We start from the raw sequence: 15,205 nt of genomic DNA, 5'->3' as shown, positions 1-15,205 counted from the left end.
ATGCCGCCCCCGGGCCGCCGCGCTCTCTGCCGCCCGCCGCGCCGCCGCCGCCGTCGTCCGGCGCGGCTCCTGCCCGCGCTGGTGCTGCTGGCCGTGCTGGGCGGCGGCGGTGCCGCGCTGCCTCCGGGCTGTAAGTACGACGGGCGTCCCAAGAGCGCCGGCAAAGCGGCGGCCGGCGGCCCGGCGGAGGTCAAGGTAGTTTGTAGCAACCTGGAGCTCGCTCAGGTCCTGCCGCCCGAGGCGCTGCCCAACCGGACGGTCACCCTGTGAGTACCGTCCCCGCGCGGGGGGTGGGGGGACAGCCTCGGTGCGACGTGGACGGGGCGGAGGGGGAGTGGAAGCGCCGGTCTGAGGTAAAATGGGGTGAGGCGGGGGGGAGTGGGGGAGTAGGTGACTCCCCTCTGCTTCTGGAGAAAGCCCCGGGAGCGGATGTACTTGTCATGTTTTCCGGTAGTTTCCCGGGATGGTCGCTTTAGAAGGGGGCGAAGTGTCCCGTACCTCACCGGTGGGGAGGCACCGAAGGGTTCCGTGGAGCTCCTCCCGCGTCTCTGCTCACCCCGTGGAACAGCATCCCCAACTCTCCCTCCTTCATCCCTCGGTAGGCGGGCTGTTTTTGTGCGGAGACAATCCCTGCTTATCCATTTGAATAACAAGTTTCAAACAGGATATGCAACTTAGTCCCAAGTAAAAAATACGTTGCCGCTTACTTAGACATAAGTGTGCACATGTAAAGAGAGGCCTTGCAAGTTGTTTTCTTTCCTGAGACATTACCGGACCACTCTAGCAAAAAAAGTTCATAGAATGGTTTGGATTAGAAGGGAGATCTCAAGATCAGCTGGTCCAGTCCATCTGGCCGTGGGCGAGATCGCTTAACACTGTATCTCATCAGTGAATGGTCCCGAAAGTGGAACCCCCTTTAGAGAGGCTTATTGTGCCCTTCCATGGGATGACTCAAGTGCAGCCAAGTAGTGTGCAAGAAAGTAAATTAAAAGGAGCTGAAATATGGGGTCTAGTTTAAGATATTTATGTACTTAACTGGATATTACGCTTTGAAAGGTCTACTAGTAATCAGAGATTTAAAAGGTACAGAATGTGCTGTCATGAGAACAACAATCTGCTGCTTTTGAGAATGCTGACAGCATGGAAACACCTAGGAAGGATGTTCTTCCAGAAGTCTAAGTGAAGTGTGATCTCAGCAGATGCATGGACCTGGACCCATGAGAAAAGGGAAAGCAAAAAATGGGAGCTGAATAAAGTAGTTGTTCTTGCTTGGAAGTCTGCAGGGATTCAGACAATATTTCTGAATTACTTGTGAGAAATGATTATAGATATTGCTGTGTGAAGTTTTTGAAGTAGAAAACAAGGCAAAAATAGAAGTGACAGTAGTTTGATGAGCATTTCTCTTTTTAGTCTTTGTTAGCTTCATAAGCTTTGCAGCTGTTTAAATGCTCCAAGTATAGTATTATCCATAAAAATTTTTATATAAGTAGATGTTAGTAAGGTTGATATGCTGAAGTTTACTGTGGAGTTGTTTTAGTTCAAAAAACTTGAATCACAGCTATGATTGCTGTGAAAGACAAGCAGATACCAAACACAGCAGCCTTGCTGTGAGTGGATCTTTTTTCATCATTGCAGTGACAGAAGAATGGTTCATCTTTCATCTTAATTTTCATAGTCCTTCAGGATCTAGAGCATATCTACATATGCTAATTAGTAGCTTTCAATTAATTGCCCTTTGAAGTTTCATGACTTCTGAAACATTTATTTTTCTGGTTTGAACTTATTAGTAGACACAAGAAACAATGTCATGTTTTCATTGTTATTTGTAGGAAATATAACTGTGTTGATAAAGTTTAATGAACATACACTTCAAAATTTTGTTTAACTATAAGGCAAGGATTATTAAACCAATTACCTCATTTTTCCAAGAGTGTGGACCCTAACTGTTGTGTTCAGGTTCAGAATCTTGCATGTTTATTGACTCTTGAGGCATGGCATTCCATTCTCTCAGAGGTTTTGTTGTGGTTTTGGTTTGTGGGGTTGGTGGTTTTTTTGGGGGGTTGTTTTGGTTTGTTTTTGTTTTTTTTTTATTATTATTATTATTATTATTATTATTGTTATCAAATCCATGTTAACGTAGAAAGTGTTGGTGGTCTGTGGGGTTTGTCACCATATGCCACTTCACTAACATCTTGATCAGTAGTGCCTGGGTTAATTTCTACCTAATCTTTTGCCAAAAATGACATTTTTTTCCACAAGCTGATACTCAAAATTGCAGCACTTGGTGAATAGTTCTCTGATTAGAGTCAACTTGAGTTGACTAGAGTTATCTTGAATCTTGATTCTTGTGGAATTAATCTATTAAGATAAGTATGACTTCTATTAGATCTTTTTTGATTATTGGGTCGCTGCAGAGATATGTAGCTGAAAATAGATCACTGTTGTGTATATCAGCTACATTTTAATTCAGTTAATTTTATTTTATGTTGACTATGTTTTGCGCAAACTGGTTTTAAATAAAATGACCTATATACTTTTATATATCTTTTGTTTTTTGAATGAATTAGGAATGACGCAAATGATTATATGTATTTTGGAAATACTGGTTTCTTCCTTATCACTGGTCAAGCTCTTAAGTTTTCAGCAGATTAGCTAATATGCCTTTAGCGTCTACCATTTCTTTTTTCCCAATGAAATACTTTTGAGTACAATAATCTCTAAAAAGCGAGAAAATAAGAGAAATAGTGGAAGTTAGGCAAAGCGAGTAACATCCGAGGATGCTGGCAGGTTCCTTCATTCTTGCACACCATTGTAGTTAGTGGTTAATGATAATACAAGTTGGGCAAGCTCACTTAATTTTCGAAATGCTTTGTGCTGTGTTTGCCACGAAATGTGTTATTGTCCCAGTAATTTAGGTCAGTATGATGAGAATTTTCAGTTACAATTTAGAAAAAAAAAAATCATAATTAATTTCAACTGATAAGAGATAAAGTAAGTTTGTTTCATGACTGAGGAAGAAAAGCAGACATTCGAAGAGTAGTATTAAAGTATGGAAACATGTTTATGGGAGAGTAAGTAATGTGTAGGATTTCTGGCAGTACTGTAAATTGATTTTCCTTTACGATCCAGGTAGAACTGGCTGTTGCTTCATGGGGTATTTAGGTCAAATTCCAAGGTGAATTCAAGTTCATTTATAGTTGAGGAAGGGACTTCTTTCCTAGCATTATATAATAACAACCGATATATTGACCCTGTTTTGCTAACTGGTTTGTCTGCCTTGCTCCTTGTTTTAGTAGATATTGAAGCCATTGCTATGTTGCACATTTAAGTGAGGAAGGCACTGTACTCTTATAATAGTACAGTGCCTTCCTCACTTAATTCTTATAATAGGAGCCTGGATAAAATATCTATTGCTGTTTATTGTGTTTCTTGGTGCAAACTCACGTGATGATGGTGGATACTTGTTTGAACCTGTTGGCTTTTAGCCATTACTTTGTTTTTTGGAAGAGGATGTGTAAGTCCCTTGAAGACAAGCCCATGAAGCTTGTTATTTGTTGAGAATATTATTTACCTGTTATGTATGTTATTAGAACAGGAATCTAAATAAACAAAGGAAAAGCATATGTAGTTAGTAAAGAATTGCATTTCTGAATCAGGAGGCTTACTGCTCTGCAGAAAACTTTGCTTAAGCGCATATGCTCATAGGAGTATCAGTGTTTGCCCCTAAAAAAGTGTTCGAATTTGCAAGCCAGAGCATGGGTTAATGTTAAGGGCTTTTCAAAGATACATTTAACTGGATTGCTGTTAGGAAACAAAATGTTAGAGTTTTCATCCAGCTGCTAAATAAATCGCATCAAACTGCATCCATGAAGAAACTTCTACGCATAATTTCTTGGACTTCCAAATATCTGTGCAATTTTACCATTTATGGCAGAAATTTGAATTTCAAAAGTTTCAAAGCAAAATGTCACTGATATTGCAAGAATCCACTTGTATCACAGTGTGTGATTACACTGTAATTATCTGAGTCCTGTAATGTAAATGTCCTCTGTAGAAGTTTGCCTCTTTTAAAGTAAACTTCTATTTACTAACTTGATGGTACGCTTGACGGCTGTTGGTTTGGTTTTGTTGTTGTTGATTGGGGGTTTTTTGTTTGTTTGTGGGTTTTTTGTTTTGTTTAATAGACAATTTTAGACTGTTAAAGTGCTCAGTACTAATAACTTGGGTAGTGGTAACATTTTTGAAGATACAAGCTGCTAATCTCCATTAAGACTTCAAATTTTCTTTGACCAGTGGATACACAGGCTAAGTAAAATGCATCTTACTTATGAACACAAGGCATTATAGAGCTATTACCTGAGAATTGTAGCCACAATGTAGTAATTCACAAGTACATGTACTTGCCTTTTTATCGTTGACATCTGTCTCCTAAAAATCATTAGTGTATCATTTACTGATAGGCTTGTGTTCTATACCTCTATCAGATTTTGTGTCTTTTACCTTGTTGAGAAAATAAACAATTTCTTGCTTTTCTGTATGTACTTGTCCAACATGGATTCATGGCTGTGAGCTTGTTATAGGATATTGAATGCATGTAGTATTCTCTTATTGTATATTCTTTTGTATATATTTGATTATTGCAAGAAAATTCTGATGCCACAATATGAACAGTGTTTTCTTCTGAATTGCAATATTTAGTTCTCTGAAAAGTAATTCAGCTTTGGAAGACATCATGTTACATGGTTTATATATGTCCACTGGGATACACTATCAAGATTGAATAGTGTTTTCCTATTTCGTGAAGTGCTGCATTAATGACTTTAACATACATGGTGGTTTTGTAACTGGCAATAGCCTTCATGCAGTTTTGTATTCAAGTATTGTATTGATTCATACTTCTTTTTAATTAAAAAAATACTCTTCTGTATAAGCATTTTTAAATTCTTTTCTGTGTCTTTACAATGAGATGATTGTACTTTTGATTAAATAAATGAGATAATTAGAAATATGGCTTCTGTACCATAGATACAGCTGTAGCAGTTGTTACAAGCCTGGGGCTCAGGTTTTCATCAGAGCTTTGTATTGGTTATTGTTCAGTTGAAAATAAGGGAGAAGGACAGAGCTAAGTGCTGCAAAATTCTGGAGAACAATTTTAAGTTTTTGTAATGGAACTTCTTCTTTTTTAAAAAGCTACCATATTATTGTAAAATTGCCCAATACCTTTGTTCCTAAGTAGATATCCATATAAGCAATGCTCTTCATGTGTTCATTACCCCTTCAATTAGCCCTAAAGTGGCTATTAAATGTTGAATGTGTTATGCTGTTTCTAGCCTCAGGAAGACAGATTTTAATCTTCACAGTTAATACTTTTTTATGTTACTGTTGTCTTTTATTGATCAGTAGTATTCCTGGGTTTCCTTCAGAACTGCAAAATACTAAAATTTTTATTTTTATTTAATGCCAAGAGTAAAAGAGTTCAGCTAGAATTTGTGCTGCAGTGATGAAGAACGAATAACTTCTTATGTCTCATTGCTTGCAGTTTTCTCATGTTTCAGAGGTTATTTTTGTAATTTAAAGCAACTATAGAGCTGCAAGTTTAGATTTTTCAGAATTGAATGGTTCCCATATGTACTTTGCATGGGCCGGATATGTTGCAGGTTCATGGATTTGTCATTACTGCTTGGTATAGTCTTTCTTCACCATTACAGTCTATAGTTTATGAATCTGTTAAGTTAAATGCATTTTTTGTGCTACTAGTTAACCCATGAAGATTAAAAACAGTTGAGCATTTCTTTTCATCAGTGATAGTTAACTGCTTAATTTAAGAACGTCACATAAAGTATGTTTTTATGAGTTTTGCTTTCTGTATTGAGATAAATAATGAATTTTAAATTTATTTTTAAAAAGTTATATAATCTATTAAATGTCTCTAGTCTTTACATAGTAAATAGCTAGAATTTAATTTTCACCTTGTATTCACTGTTTGGGTGTTTATCAGGGAAAACTGCAATGTCTTCTTGCTCTAGAGTGCTAGAGATCATATCCCGTATTAATTACTGTTTATGTGTATCCCTGTGTTGTGGCTTCTCCATGTGCCCTGCCTCGGGCCATGTCCAGCGGTGCGGTGCAGCGCTGCCCTCGGCATCTCCAGGCTGCCCTGGGGCAGTCAGATGCCAGTGCACGGCAGTGCAGAGCCTCTGGGTCCGCAGGGAGCAGAACAGCTGCTTTGGCTTTGTGTGGTCCGAGCTGGTCAGCCAGTTTTGGCTGGGCTGCAGAGTTGTCACTTCTGGTGTAGGAACTTGACCTTTTTGGTAAGACAGACCAAGAGCTTTTTGAGTTGGGGAGAAACCCAAACATAATGAATGCAGACTGATTAAAGACGTTTAAGAAGCAGGCAGTTTAATTCCACAGTTGTGTCAGCACTGGACTGTGTGTTCTAAGATTCATCCAGACTCCAGGTGGCTGCGGGCTGTGCTGTGTTTAGGTGTTTTGTCTAAGACTACGGTCTGTGCCCTCTGCTACATCAGTCTAGGGAAAGAAGGTGCTTCGAGGTAGGGGGAGGGAGGTTAGAGTCTAGAAACAGTGAATAAATGCAGGAAGAAGCTGGTTTTGGGAGTTGGGATGGAAATGTGGGTTTCTTTGAATGGATATGTCAGTTATGGAGGTGGGAGACCAGAAAGCTTTAAGGGAGAATGAAGGCAGAACAAATTAGGTACTGAAGGCTGAGTGTAAACTGGCTTGATGTGAGATCAGCAAGATTCTTGGAAATTCAGTAACTACCCCCAAAATTGCTAAAGACAGGATTAACTCTATGTCGGTAAGGACAACTTATTCCAGTACTCAAAGTGTTGTTTTAGGATAACAGCCTCTGGTGTTAACAGGAATTTAAAGCAATTCTCAAATTGGTGTGCTGAGGGGCTCATTGGTGTTTCTATGGGTTGTGGTGACCTGACTTATGGCTGTGTCCTGGAGATCCCCATCAACCCTCTTTTCCTGCTTCTAATGCAGGAATGATGAGATGCAAGGGCTGAGGAGAGAAGATTTCACCCTCTGAGTGGGGAATGTTGCATCAGCCTCCAGCTGTCGGTAAAACTGTAGCCTAAACTGGAGCTGGTGTGTTCATACCTTCACCTCCCTGTCTGTCGCTGTGTGGATGTTTGCGGGTTTTTCCCTCCCCTCCCTGGCTGCAGTACTAGCATTTGTCTGGCTCCATGCCTAGTCAGTTCAGGGAGCTAAGCTATCCAAAACCTGTTTACTTCTGTAGGATTAGGATATATAAATTTTTGTAAATGTATCTTTGTGTGCCAGCAGCTGACAGGAAGTGCTTGTTAACGTGTCTAGACAAAGCACTTTCTAGAGAGCAGGTATACCTGATAGGAAATGTGCGTACATGTGAGACTGGGTGTGACAGTCTGTGCTCTAATTCGTATTGCTGTGATATGACACAGAGAATTTATTAATTTATTGGCTATGGGAGTGGCTGGCAAGGCATTTGTGTGCAGTATTTTGTGTGAAGCAAGTTACTTTTGTGTGTGTATGTATGGCGTTTTTTGAGGTCAGATAAACTTGCACTGAACGGCAAATCAGTGGGAATCCTGAAAAGTGTACAGCTTGTGGCTAAATGGGAAAATCAGGAGGGAGCAGAAGGTAGTAGAACAAGACAGTTATTACAGAAAAAGTTGATAATCATATCTTAAAATAATGCAGGTGCTACAGATATAACCAGGGGGGAGAGAACTTGGAGGAAGCTACCTAGAATGAAGTGGTCACAAAGATTAGACTTCCAGTTCTTTTTATTTGCTTTAGAAATGGGTTGCCAGTAGTGTTGGAAGAAATTGGGAGTAGCTGTGGTCCTCTGAATTTTCTCTTTGGTAGGCTGTTGAACCTGGGATAAGTACAAGAAGGGGAAAAAAAAGTTTGGTTGGTAATTTTGTAATTTCACAAGAATTTCTTTTGAAATTAGTATGATTTTCAGCAACACTGCTACTCATTCTTGCATTCTATTTTGCCCCTCAGTTGTGTCCTTTTCTAAGATGATTTTTATTTGGACTTTTACACAGAAAACTTGCTGTGTTGCTCCAGTGATTGGCACTGTATTTCACTAGAAATAATTTCTGTCCTTAAGAACAATTTGTTTTTAATGAAAAGCAACAAATAAAGCGTGTTACCGCATACTGAATATCAAGAAAAAAAAATTTTAATGGCATTGCATAGTGAGCATCGCTGCTTGAATGATCCAGGAATTGTGTAGGAAAAATAAAGATTCCTCATTAGATTATATAAATTTAGTACATTACCAGTTTAAAATGGAGCAGTATAAATAGACACAGTTTTTAATTCTGTAATTTCATTACTTGAGAGGTTTAGTTTACAATTTTAATATTGTTTAATATGCATAATAATAAAATATTGCAGGAAGTCTTTTATCTGTTGCAAACTTCTGTTTTGCAATTATTTCATTGCTAAGCTTCCTCAATTATAACATGTTTGTTGAATTGGAAAATACTATCTCCTTTTTTTAGGGTTTTGGAATGATTCATAATTCTTTGTATAAAGCTTAGTAAGTGCTTTCGTTCCAGAGTTACTTTTAAGCAAGTACTGTTTGTGCTCTTTTGAGTCTAGGTTTCTTTCCCTTTGACACTAGTAACTCACTAGAAGGCAAAATACTAACTGTTGAAAAATACTGGGTTTATATCCTTGTTAAATCACAGTTTCTATAAGATAAACTTTGTGAAATGTGTTTCTTTTTCCATGTTTGTGACTTTCAGCAGAAAGCATTTTTCTTGGTTGTTAGCAGATGGTTATTTTAATCTGACTTTTGCTGGTGGCTACTTTCCTAGTTCTTGGAGTATGCAGTCGCCATGAATTATCTATTATCTATTTCCTGGCTCTGCATTTGAGTCTTTTAAAATGTGTTTCGGAAGCTACTTCAGCATTCAGCCAACAGTTGAGCTGTTGCTCAGGCTTCATACAGGCTTCTTGGTGGCCATTGTCACTATTCGGTAGTAGTGTTAATGGATGTGTGCGTGTTTTAGTAATATCCTCTGGGTTAGGATTCGTTGATGATGATAGGAGATGCATTCTGAATTGCTGCCTAGTTGACTGCTGTCTTAGCGATAGTTGTTTTATAGCTGACAAGCCAAAATTGTTTCACAGAACAAAACTTTTTCTACTTAGCGCGTATTACCTCATTCTAATAATAAAAATGGATCCAGCCATTATTTTTTCCCCCTCTCTATGAGAAAGAAAAATTAGTACACCATCTTTAGTATCTGTTGCTAAAGTTCCTCATAGTAGAAAGGACAGACTTCGGGATGGACTGCATTTATGCTTTGCAAACTGGGCATCTACTGCTAAAGGTCTCACCAATAAGTTAGGAATCATAGTTGAGTTTTCTTTGCAGTTTTGCCAAAGTTGTCTGCCAGTTTATGCAGCAAAATGGAAAATGGACTTTTTGATCCAAGCTATATTCAACAAAGCAACATTTCTGCAATGTTCTTGGAATAGGTGAAAAGCTGAGAAAGTTGGGGGGATTTGAGGTAGTTTCTTTTCTTGAGGTACATTGTTTCAGATCACCTCTTGGTCTCAGCTCTGCTGCTCAGAGGAAGAGGAAAATGCTTTCTTGTAAGGTGACTTGAGACATCCGTAATTCTTTCAAGAACCTACTTTTCAGCTGCTTGTTCATCCAGTTTTTTTGTGTTAATTCCCATGGCCATGGTTTTTTTTTTTAACCCAGGGAACTATGCTGGCCTGCGTTAGACCCACGTTTTATTTTCTGATATATAAGTATTGGACATGCAAAATGTGTTTGTTCCAACCAGGTGTTGTTGATTATTTAAAATAAAAGAGATTAAAAGTCTCATATGGAGCTCATGGGAAATATGGAGCAACAGTGATGGGTTGTGGAAACCCCTTAATGAAATCTTCAGTGACATCATTTATGTTTCAAAGTCATTTGTTAAAGAGTTGAATAAGATGGGGATGAGTGCAGCTCTCATCTCAATGGTAACTCTCTACTGTTTTCTCTTTAGGCTTCTTAATGATGGAAAAGTTAGCATCTTTTCAGAATTACTTGCCTCTTTGGAAAAATTATGGTCTTAAACTAGTAACATAGAATTATTATTGATCACAAATAATACCCTCTGCCTAAGTGGTACATAATAGTCCATCATTTCATTGTACATTAATGCACAGAAATTGTGAAAGTGACTATAAAACATCTGCCTCGAGGTGAATGCTTTATTATGTTTTGTCTTCTGGTGCCACATCTCTTAATGCTTCAGATAATGTATAGACTATATATTAATAGCAAGTTTTAAACTGCATTTTTTTAAGATTACACAACATTTTTGGGTGATGAAGTGTTTTAGATTATATGGAGTGTTGTAAAATCTATCATTGATTGCACTAAACCTTTATGGTTGAGCAACTAACAGCCTTTGCAGAGAAAATACTAAATCAGTCTGACTGTAATTTGTAAATCACACTCAAGAGAGAAATTTACCTTGTACCCGGATATTCAAAGGCATCTACGTTAGGCCTGTTATTTTATAGGCAATGTCAGAAAACCTTTTTTTTTTTCTTACAGAACTGTTATTTTTGTTTAGTTTAAATTTATTTCAGTCAGTTACAGCTATTTTTGAAGTGGTTCCAGCTCCATTTTGAATAACTTATTTTTCTGGAAAAAATACAGCTATATCAATAAATGTTAAGATGAAGTAAATTGTAACTAAGATACAAGTTAATTTCTGTGCTACCAAGGATTGTAATTTGCTTGCTTGTGTTGACTTAGATCAACATTTGCTTGTGAACGTCATGGGTTTTTTTTTTCCTTAATTTCTCCAGAAATCTGGAATTAGTATGATTTTTTTTCTCGCTGCTGCTCTTATGCCTTATGTTCAGTTTGCATTAACTATTAATGACTTTTTAATAAGCTCCTTCATTTACTTTGTTACATATTATTACTATTTTTCTTCATGCATGCATTTCTGAAACCAGGAAGGATGTTGAAGTAAAGGTGTACTTTATTTGGTTTACTGAATGTATCCAGTACCTACAATTTTTACAAATGATACTTACTATTTAGGTGGAAACCTTTTTGAGTAGAAGGAGAATTAGTTTCAAAGACTTTAGAATGTGTAATTTTAATGCTTCAGGTTAAATTTTACTAGTTTTGTGGGCATTCCAATTTGTAGGTGATGATTACCATCAAACTTATGTGTATACTGGTTTTGTGTTAAATGTTGTGCCATCTCGACTTCCTTGGTTTCTACATGTGTTTTTAAAAACCAACACTGTTTCTTTTGTTCATACAGGTTATCACAGCTGCAGCCAAGGGAAAATTTTCCTTATTTTCTTTTTATGAGGTAGCTTAATGTATTGGACTACAGTACTGTATTTTCACAAGGGCAAATGCTCTTAACTGACGCTCTAGTAGACGGTACAGGCATTATAGCAATACAATAGCAATTTCTCAGTATATCTTTAAGTATTTTTCCCCTTCCTCCTTTCCATCATTCCTGTGATCCTTCCTCACCTGGTATTATCAGACTGTGTAGGATACTAGGTTGATCTCACTTGTGTAGTTGACGTATAAATAAATCTCCTGGGAGATGCTCTGGATAAATGTGTAGTTTAACATTTGCAGCTTGTGGAGCAGTGGGCACCAGGGATGATTTGAGATGAGCTGCAGAAATACATGGAATGATTGGAAGATGAGAAGGAGGAATGGAATCTCCTCATTTTAGCATCAGAACTTGTTACCTTTGTTGAATGATTTAAGGCTAACTTCAAGTATTTTCAAACCTTCCTACCATCAGGCTAGAAATGAAAGGCTTTTCAAACAGTTTTTTCAGCTGTCTTGACTTTGTGTATCTGAGATGAGAGAGATTGAGTCAAAGCCGGAACTTTTAGACAAAAAATGCTTGTTCAGTGTTTGTCTAAACTACAGACTTAAGGTAATCTTTGAGAAACCTGGAGAAGAAAATTACATAGTTTAATATACAGTTGTGTCAAAATGATGCTGTTTTCTTAGATCGCTTTATCTGTATTTTAGTTTTGTCTTATTCATTGTGTTTTGAAATATTAATCCTTCTCATTACATAGTGAAATTTATGCACTGCAGGAAGGAGGGGTGTGTGTTTGGTTTATGGCTGTTGTAAAGGACATCTGAAAGATATAGTGGACTGGAAAAAAAAAATCTCATAGCAGCACCTTTAAGTGCAGAAGTAGCTATCCAGCCTGAAGATGTAATTGGTATAAGTGAAGGAGTGCAGGGTCATGTTGGATATGAAGGATACATTTGATAGAGAATCTGTCTGAAATTGAAGTGACTGTAGCAGAAGTTGTGGAACAATCTGACAGAGTGAATAAATTTCCAGGAGAAGATGGTGTGATTGAAGAGCTTTTAGAAAAACTTGGGGATGAAATTTCTGAAGTCTTGCTTGGAATGAACATGATTTTGGAGGACTGGAGGATAGCAAATACTCATTTTTATGAGTGCATCGTCTTCATGGTTCCAAGTCTGATGTTTGTGTTGAACAAATCAGTAGAATTTATAATAAATATATTGGATACCTGGATAAGGATACCATGGAAAATTTACGTCTTATGTAATAAGAAGCTCTTCCCCACAGTCCTTTGGAGTTCTTCAGAATCAGCAAAATAATTTACAGGGTTGATCCAGCTGTTGTAATGAAACATGCTTTTCTAAAGGGTGTGTCTGTCCCTTGCCAAAGGCATTTGATGAAAAAAGTCTTAAATGGAGCATCATAAGATCAGCAGACTCGCCAAAGGAGAAGAAGAGGGTGAGGAAATAAATCCTTCCCAGTGGAGTGGAGTCGTAGAGACCTGTAACACACAACTTATTTCCTAATGACCTGTAAAACAGTGTGAGTGAGGGATTGACATAGTTGGGTGAGTTGATTGATTTAATAAGGATGAGGATAAAGTGAAGAATTTTGGAAGAAGTTTGTAAAAGTAATTGGGCAATAAAATGGCAGCAGCAGCACATTGTAAAAAAAATGAAAAATGTACTGGGGACAAAACCACTCCTGTCTCATATAAGGTGATGGGCATTGAGCTGACCAGAAATCTTAAATTCTTAGCACAAGTGATAAAGGCAGATTATATGTTAGGAATTGCTAGGGAATTTTTAGGAAACAGAATACAATTTTCCACTATGTAGATTTGTGACTTGTCTGTGTGTTGAGTACTGTTTTACTTCTGGTGGTCTTACCTCACAATTTTTTTAGTGTAATAAAGCTGGAGGGAAATCAGAAATTAAGGTGGCACAAATGGCTTTTGTGTAAAGAATAAAGTAAAAAACCATGGATTTTTTCCTATGCAAAGAGACATCTAGTTTTGTACATAATTGCACATGGTATAAAATGGATAAGTGGATTGTTTACTGCATGTTTCACTGTTTAGAAGTGGGGAACATTAAATAAAGCTGGCAGGAGATGTTTTCAAACAAGTGAAACAAAGCATTGTTTCTGCAATGGAGCATTGTACTTCTTTCGTAAGGAGTATTGCAGATGCCAAAATTTGACATGGTTCAAAAGGAAAATAGGTTTGGGGTGGGGTTTTTTGTGGGTTTGTTGTGGTTTTTTTTTTGGTTGGTTGGTTGTGGGTTTTTTTGTCCAGTAGAGAACTATGTGGTTGTATAGAAAGCAGGTCCTTCTAAGTAAGGAAATACCAGTTATTCAAAGAATTTCCTACCTTGAAAATATTTAGTATCTGCTGTGATCTGTGCAGATGGCTGTGATTGGAGGATAGGGTGCTTGGCAAGATAGGCCTGATCCAGTTATTTCAATGCAAGAAGGAATTTGTGCTTGTGTTGTCCTTTAAGAGAGGGATAGATAAGTGCTTGCTGAGCTTATTTGCAGATGTTTTTAAAAGATTGCATTGAGGAGTAGGATGAATGTGGGAAGGATGGCTGGGAAAGGTAGTACAGTCTGGGAGAAGTGTGTGTGCATGGTTGAAAAGGGGAGCAGAGGAAATGGGAAACAGGCAATATGCTGTTTGGTTTGGAAAACCAAATTGGGTACAGAAGACAAGAATGGTGAAAGAACCAGTTCTGGGGTTTTATTGGGGTAATCCTAGATGGGTGTACTTCCTTTCAGATGTTATATATGTAAGCTTGCATGGTACTTAAAACAAATGGCATACAAAATCTTTTTCTCCTTCATAATATTTAAGCAGTGCTGTTGCATACGCCTCAAGACAGTGAATTAGGCATTGTAGTTTGGTACACAGGCTGTTAAACAAAAAGTGTTACAAAAAAGTGTAAGCTGCAGCAAAAAAATTTGTTACCAGCCTTATAATACATTGTTCTTGATTGGTTTTGTTTACAGGATTTTGAGTAACAATAAAATAACAGAGTTGAAGAATGGTTCATTCTCTGGATTACACCTTCTTGAAAGATTGTAAGTACTTCTTGAAAAGCTATTTTCACTTTAAAAGTTAGGTGATGTGCTGTTTCATTAATAATTCTGAGAACAGAATGTCTTAAATAAGGGATCTATTCTTTATTTTGATGTATTTTTTTGTGATTGAAGAGTTAACATAGCTAAGTGTTCTCCTGATATGAACAAATGAATTACTCAACTGTATGGATGGCATGTAACAGCAAAAAGGGTATACTCTTACCTGCAGGTGAGAGGGCAGTTTCAGTGGGAAGTTTACTAGAATGCTATGATGGCTGGATTTGTTTTATTGGTTGTTTCATTATGCAAACACTATGTTGTAAAAGAAAATTACTTCTTTAATTTCTTAAGTGTCAAACTCTTTGTTGAACAGTTGCAAAGTATATTTGCTGGGGAAGCAGATGTATTGGAGCCCCTAAGAGAGAGTGGATTTATTAAAGATTTGTTGTTGACATTTATTCTAAGAGTTTTACTGCTTACTTCACAGCTTTGGTATATGCCAAATGTACAGGGAGTGGGAGTGAGTCTGATGGGAGTAACTTCTTGGATATCTTTTGCCTCCTGTTTTCACTTTCCCTTACAGATGATACATTGCTTATGAGATAAGAAGCAGCATTGTAGCTTCTCTTACAGTCAGCTTTTTTTCCAGCTGGTAGAAGGTCAGGATTGGCAGGTTGATCTACCTGGGAACAAGCATAAACTTTAGAGATAAGGATTTTTCTAGGCCATTTGACTGGGAAAGTAGCCAGTTTCATAATCATCTCACAGCATCTAGGAAG

General features: G+C 37.6%; 1 protein-coding gene across 1 annotated transcript in view; it reads left to right on the top strand.

Moving 5' to 3' along the window:
- Nucleotides 1–15,205, top strand: part of ADGRA3 (adhesion G protein-coupled receptor A3) — a 53,325-nt gene continuing 38,120 nt past the window's right edge. The window contains exons 1-2 of the mRNA XM_040064965.1: nucleotides 1–266; nucleotides 14,355–14,426. Coding sequence (XP_039920899.1) covers nucleotides 1–266; nucleotides 14,355–14,426 — 338 coding nt within the window. The remainder of the gene's footprint in view (nucleotides 267–14,354; nucleotides 14,427–15,205) is intronic.

This window comes from Hirundo rustica, chromosome 5 (genome assembly GCF_015227805.2).
Source record: "Hirundo rustica isolate bHirRus1 chromosome 5, bHirRus1.pri.v3, whole genome shotgun sequence".
NCBI lineage: Eukaryota > Metazoa > Chordata > Aves > Passeriformes > Hirundinidae > Hirundo > Hirundo rustica.
This window is presented reverse-complemented; position numbering and strand designations above follow the sequence as displayed.